We start from the raw sequence: 6860 nt of genomic DNA on the forward strand, positions 1-6860 counted from the left end.
TAATAACTTGATTGGAATTATAACCTTGAATTGACAGTTTGATACTTTGAAAATTTTGAGCCAGCCCTACCCCCAAGGGCTGTAGGGTGGGGCTCAAAGGAGTCAGTGTGCTAAAATTTCTTCATTTTCCTTGTTAAGAATCAGAGGTGCTAGTTTCAAATCCTTTTTAGTCTGAAATCTGTATGCTAGATATTGAGTAAGGTGGTTTTATTGTTTTTTGTCACTTTGAATAATATTTCTGTTCATGTTAAAAACAAAATCAACTCTCTGTATAAATATATCAGGTGACCATTAAGGCCCATGGGCCTCTTGTTTATTATTAATTTACAACCAGAACAAGAAATTGGAGTTGAGCACAAAATCCATGCTTGAGCATGAGAACAGTCTAATGAATACGGGCCCAGGTCAGGGCCTTCGTAGGGGGACAGGGGGTGCAACAAGCAATTTTTTTGTTTGTTTTTTTAAATTAGTTTTTCTGTTTGAAAATGTGGTGGATTCAGCTGCGTAACAGCGTATAGGCAGCTACAGGCCTGGTTGATACTTAAATTTTGTGAAAAGTTCTCAATTTTAAGGGTTAAGCAGCATGCAATGAGACAATTTTCACTTTCAACAACCAACACATATTTCTTATTTATTTATGTATCAGGTCATCAAAAATTATTTTTTCAAAAGTACAGCAGCGTCTTCCCCTTACTTCTGTTGGCAGATTTGTGTGGGAGGGTATGTGGCGACAGAAAATCAACTCTTATGTGGACTTCCCTGTCAACGATCTGAGCCTTGAAAAGTTTACACGAGGACCAGGGACAAACCCTCACTACCAGCTGTATGGTGTGTCTGTAAGTACAGATCTTAACCAGCTGTATGGTGTGTCTGTAAGTACAGATCGTAATGCCACCTGTATGGTGTGTCTGTAAGTACAGACCGTAATGCCACCTGTATGGTGTGTCTGTAAGTACAGATCGTATTGCCACCTGTAATACTGATAATGATTTGGTTAAAAGAAACGTTTCATAAATCAACTTTCAGTCTTTGAAATGAGAATTCCAAAAAGTTCATGCATGCAAGATCTTGTTTCCTCCCGTTTCCTCCCACACTGAGACCTTCCACTCGCTAATTAACTTCTGGGCCAACCAGAGTGATTAATATAAGTTGAAATAATAACTTGTTTCACAATTGTTGTAAAATAAATAAAGTTTATATTTTTCTATATTCTGTATAAATTTTATATTTATTATAACTACAAGTATTAACAATTAACCATACACATGTTTTATGTAAATGATATGTGGTTTAAATTTAAATTTTGTTTTTCTTTTTGTTTTCAGAATCACTATGGAACAATGGATGGTGGTCATTGTAAGTTGAGTTAGGATATATGTTACCTTACACATTATACCTGTGACTTGTGTTAGAGTTAGGATATATGTTACCCTACACATTACACCTGTGATTTGTGTTAGAGTTAGGATATATGTTACCCTACACATTATACCTGTGCCTTGTGGTAGAGTTAGGATATATGCTACCTTACACATTATACCTGTGACTTGTGTTAGAGTTGGGATATATGTTACCCTACACATTACACCTGTGACTTGTGTTAGAGTTAGGATATATGTTACCCTACACATTACACCTGTGCCTTGTGGTAGAGTTAGGATATATGTTACCCTACACATTATACCTGTGCCATGTGTTAGAGTTAGGATATATGTTACCCTACACATTATACCTGTGACTTGTGTTAGAGTTAGGATATATGATACCCTACACATTACACCTGTGACTTGTGTTAGAGTTAGGATATAAGTTACCCTACACATTATACCTGTGTCATGAGTTAGAGTTAGGATATATGCTACCCTACACATTATACCTGTGACTTGTGCTAGAGTTAGGATATATGATACCCTACACATTACACATGTGACTTGTGTTAGAGTTATGGATATATGTTACCCTACACATTATACCTGTGACTTTTGTTAGAGTTAGGATATATGTTACCTTACGCATTATACCTGTGACTTGTGCTAGAGTTAGGATATATGATACCCTACACATTACACATGTGACTTGTGTTAGAGTTAGGATATATGTTACCTTACACATTATACCTGTGACTTGTGTTATAGTTAGGATATATGTTACCCTACACATTAACCTAGTATAAGGTGTTATAATCTATGTCTGGTAGTTTTATCACAAACATAACCTAGTATAAAATGTTATAATCTATGTCTGGTAGTTTTATCACACACATGACCTAGTATAAAATGTTATAATCTTTGTCTGGTAGTTTTATCACACACATGACCTAGTGTAAATGTTATAATCTATGTCTGGTAGTTTTATCACACACATAACCTAGTATAAGGTGTTATAATCTATGTCTCGTAGTTTTATTACACACATGACCTAGTATAAGGTGTTATAATCTATGTCTGGTAGTTTTATCACACACATGACCTAGTATAAAATGTTGTAATCTATGTCTGGTAGTTTTATTACACACATGACCTAGTATACAATGTTATAATCTTTGTCTGGTAGTTTTATTACAAACATAACCTAGTATAAGGTGTTATAATCTATATCTGGTAGTTTTATCACACACATAACCTAGTATAAGGTGTTATAATCTATGTCTGGTAGTTTTATCAGACACATGACCTAGTATAAGGTGTTATAATCTATGTCTGGCAGTTTTATCACACACATAACCTTATATAAGGTGTTATAATCTTTGTCTGGTAGTTTTATCACACACATAACCTAGTATAAGGTGTTATAATCTTTGTCTGGTAGTTTTCTCACACACATAACCTAGTATAAGGTGTTATAATCTATATCTGGTAGTTTTATCACACACATAACCTAGTATAAAATGTTATAATCTTTGTCTGGTAGTTTTATCACACACATAACCTAGTATAAAATGTTATAATCTTTGTCTGCAGAATTGAACTTGTTGATTTAAGTAATCTTCAAGTAATAGACTATATTTGTGTTATAATCTGTATTTGTCTTTCATACAGACACTGCCTACTGTAAGTAATAGACTATATTTGTGTTATAAACTGTATTTGTCTTTCGTACAGACACTGCCTACTGTGAGTAATAGACTATAATTGTGTTATAATCTGTATTTGTCTTTCGTACAGACACTGCGTACTGTAAGTAATAGACTATATTTGTGTTATAATCTGAATTTGGCTTTCGTACAGACACTGCCTACTGTAAGTAATAGACTATATTTGTGTTATAATCTGTATTTTTCTATCGTAAAGACACTGCCTTCTGTAAGTAATAGACTATATTTGAGTTATAATCTATATTTGTCTTTCGTACAGACACTGCCTACTGTAAGTAATACACTATATTTGTGTTATAGTCTGTATTTGTCTTTCGTACAGACACTGCCTACTGTAAGAATGCTGTGTCCAAGAAGTGGTACAAGTTTGATGACCATGAGGTGTTTGACATGTCCAGTTCAGAGGTCAAGGTAGGTCAGAACTGGATCGTGAGTTACACAGATATTACTGTGTCGTGTCATTGTTTTACCTCTGTTTTCCTCTCCACTTACCATCAGTACATTTTTTATTTACTGCCCATTTATATGTCTCCCTCCATGTATTGCCAAACCCCTTTAAAATGATGCAAGATCATGCTGGAAAAATATTGACAGTATATCATGGTTCATATTTTTGTTCCCTGTCAATGATATTCTTCTGAACATTATTTTCTGTAAATAAGTCTATAGTGAACGAATTTCTTATATGTCTTTGCCCATATTTAAATGTGATAAATCTGGGAGATTAATTTTTCCCTACCACCAGGGCAAAATATTAAAATATAACCTTTAGTATTTTTGATGCTGACATTTAACACTAAAGTTTCCAATACTGATTTACACTGCAGTCAAAACAGAATTTATTTATTTTTTATAAATTTTACCTGTTTCAACTTATCTTTGCCAAAATATCCAGGTTTAAATTTTATCTTCAGTTTTAGTTATCATTGATTAATATAACATTCAGTATTTGTTCTAAATGTAGGAAGCTGATATTTGGCAGAGGTTCCCGAAGTCCAAACAGAACAAATTATTTCAAATTCTCAGAAGTTTCATCCCGTGTTGAACACTATTTATTGTGATCGTGAGGCCAGCTATGCTGTTCTCCAATATACTCTGTTCCTTGACTGCTAATGATTTGAGATTTAATATTTCCTGTCGTTTTATGTTCATTTATCAAATTCTTTGCGTTCTTTTTCTTTCAGACTTCTGCTGGATTTGTGCTGTTCTACACAACGATGAACTTCACAGCTCCTACGTATCGCCAACCATTTTGACGAAATCTTTACAATCATCGCTGATGACATCATCACTTGTCAACAAGACCCAGTGTTATAGGAACAATCTTGTTGATGACGTCATCACTTGTCATCAAGACCCAGTGTAATAGGAACGTCAGTAATCTGGACTCTTTTGTTATTTAAATCAACCAATTCTAACATTAATATATAAAATACTGTATAATCGGGTTATTTACGCAGGCGTAAATTATTCGCGATTTGACCCAAAATTTGTAAATTAAAGTTGACACAGATTATAATTTCACGATCTAGATGTGTGAAGGAACTGAATTTTTGCAGTGTTTTAGCACAGAGACGGAGCGCTCGGCATATAAAGTGTTTTAGCACAGAGACTGTGCGCTCGGCATATAAAGTGTTTTAGCACAGAGACGGAGTGCTCGGCATATAAAATGTTTTAGCATAGAGATGATGCGCTCGGCATATAAAGTGTTTTGGCACAGAGACAGAGCACTTGGCATATGAAGTGTTTTAGCACAGAGATGGAGCGCTCAGCATATAAAGTGTTTTGGCACAGAGACAGAGCACTCAGCATATAAAGTGTTTTAGCACAGAGATGGAGCGCTCAGCATATAAAGTGTTTTAGCACAGAGATGGAGCGCTCAGCATATAAAGTGTTTTAGCACAGAGACGGAGCACTCGGCATATTAAGTGTTTTAGCACAGAGATGGAGCGCTCAGCATATAAAGTGTTTTGGCACAGAGACAGAGCACTCGGCATATAAAATGTTCAGGTTATTTTAGGTAACTGTAAAAGGTACCAACAGGTACAACTAAAATTATTACTACTGTCACTATTGCTAAGTATTTATTTAAGTCCTTTTCAAAACAAGTATTCCATAAAAAATATCAGATGTGATTCTTTTCACAGCATTACTGTATACCTGGAAACTTTCACTCTTTTCCAATAAAATCCATTTTGCTCATTGTTAATTTCGCCATTCACATGTAATTACTATATATAACATGTCGTGTATTAAAATTTGCTGTCATGATATATTCGCCCTCGTTGTGAAGGGTGAAAAAGGCGAAAGTAAACAGTAGCTATTTCAAAGTTGAATATTTTAAAAAAGAGAAATAAACAAAAGAAAGAAAAAAGAAAAACTGCAGGGGTCATTCTCAGGACCTTTACATTGCAAAGGCTATTCTTTTCCATTGTTGTCGTCCAGGTAGGTATCAGAAGCTATCAGTTGCAAAGTCTATGAAAATAAAAACAAACATTGAAAAATGCATTGCTTGACAGGGGAAGTTACTCTAACATACAAAAAGTATTTTGGTTGCTTCATCTTCTATATATAAGGGAGATTACTCCCAAATCAAAAATCTCCTATAAGAACTCTTCTTCATGATTATAACTGATGCATTGGTACCTTTTACCTTAATGGGATCAGCCAGAACATTTCATTCACTATCGTTTATTTCATATAGAATATTTGACTAGTGGTAGGTATGAAATGTACGATGTGATGTTGATTTGTGCGCGACCTACTGAGTAACTACAATGTAAGTTTGATATAAAGAACATTGTTAATGTAAATTTGAGTCCTGTATTTAGTAATTTAATATGTGATAAGCGGTGGCCAAATGGTTAAGGTATCTGACTGTCTAGGATCACTAGCCCTCTACTTCTGGGTTGCGGATTCAAGGCCCGACTAACTACATGTAGGAGTTGCCAGGTACTGGCCGTAAGTCGGTGGTTTTTCTCCAGCTACTTTACTTAGTTTCTTCCATTTAAAAGCATTGCTACTTCAGAATTTCCTTAAAATCATTTCTAATTTAAGAATATAAGACACAGAATTAAATTACATTAAGGAACGTTCATGAAAAATAGGCCTTGAATATTTATTGAGCTTTGCTCAGTGTTGTTAAATCTTGTTGTCATTTGTTATTAATCATTAATCAAGATATATGTATTATGTTTTTACACACCCCAACCCTTGTGGGGGGGGGGGGGGGGGGGGGGGGGGGGGGGGGGGGGGTAGTAATGTAAGCTCTTTGTAAATGCATCTGTATTTGTCTGTCTGTAGATAAAACTTCTGAGCTTTGCTCAGTGTTGTTAAATCTTGTTTTCATTTGTTATTAATCAAGATATATGTATTATGGTGGGGTTTTTTTTTGGGGGGGGGAGGGGGGGGGGTGTAATGTAAGCTCTTTGTAAATGCATCTGTATTTGTCTGTCTGTAGATAAAACTTGTGTACTAGATATCATAAACCTTTTAGCAGATTATGTTTCTATTCTGATTAAGTTTTTGTGGTCATCAGTCATTGCTCAAAGGTCAAAGGACATACTTTGGAAGAGAAATAAGTTGTGTACAAGATACCTCACAAACTCCCTCATCAGATTTAGTTCATGTTTTTAGTACTGTAACGTCAAGATTAGATTATAGTGGTCATCCATTAATTAAGGTTTAAAGGTCAGAGGTCACATTTGACCACCTTGTAAGGATGATTTCGTTTGGGGATATAGAGAGACTGACAAGGTGTAATTTG

At 34.9% G+C, this 6860-nt stretch overlaps 1 protein-coding gene across 3 annotated transcripts in view; it reads left to right on the forward strand.

Annotated features, from left to right (window-relative positions):
- LOC110466959 (ubiquitin carboxyl-terminal hydrolase 8-like) overlaps positions 1 to 6309 on the forward strand; it is a 38270-nt gene extending 31961 nt beyond the window's left edge. Inside the window, exons 23-27 of one of the 3 annotated variants that reach the window (XM_021523785.1) lie at positions 707 to 836; positions 1326 to 1356; positions 3417 to 3505; positions 4279 to 4370; positions 4423 to 6309. In XM_021523785.1, the coding sequence (XP_021379460.1) occupies positions 707 to 836; positions 1326 to 1356; positions 3417 to 3505; positions 4279 to 4350 (322 nt within the window). In that variant the 3' untranslated portion in view covers positions 4351 to 4370; positions 4423 to 6309. Of the gene's footprint in view, positions 1 to 706; positions 837 to 1325; positions 1357 to 3038; positions 3506 to 4278 lie in introns of those variants that run through there. The other 2 variants (XM_021523784.1, XM_021523786.1) reach the window with 2 other exon arrangements.
- The last annotated feature ends 551 nt before the right edge of the window (positions 6310 to 6860 follow it).

Source organism: Mizuhopecten yessoensis, unplaced genomic scaffold (assembly GCF_002113885.1).
Source record: "Mizuhopecten yessoensis strain PY_sf001 unplaced genomic scaffold, ASM211388v2 scaffold11151, whole genome shotgun sequence".
Lineage (NCBI taxonomy): Eukaryota > Metazoa > Mollusca > Bivalvia > Pectinida > Pectinidae > Mizuhopecten > Mizuhopecten yessoensis.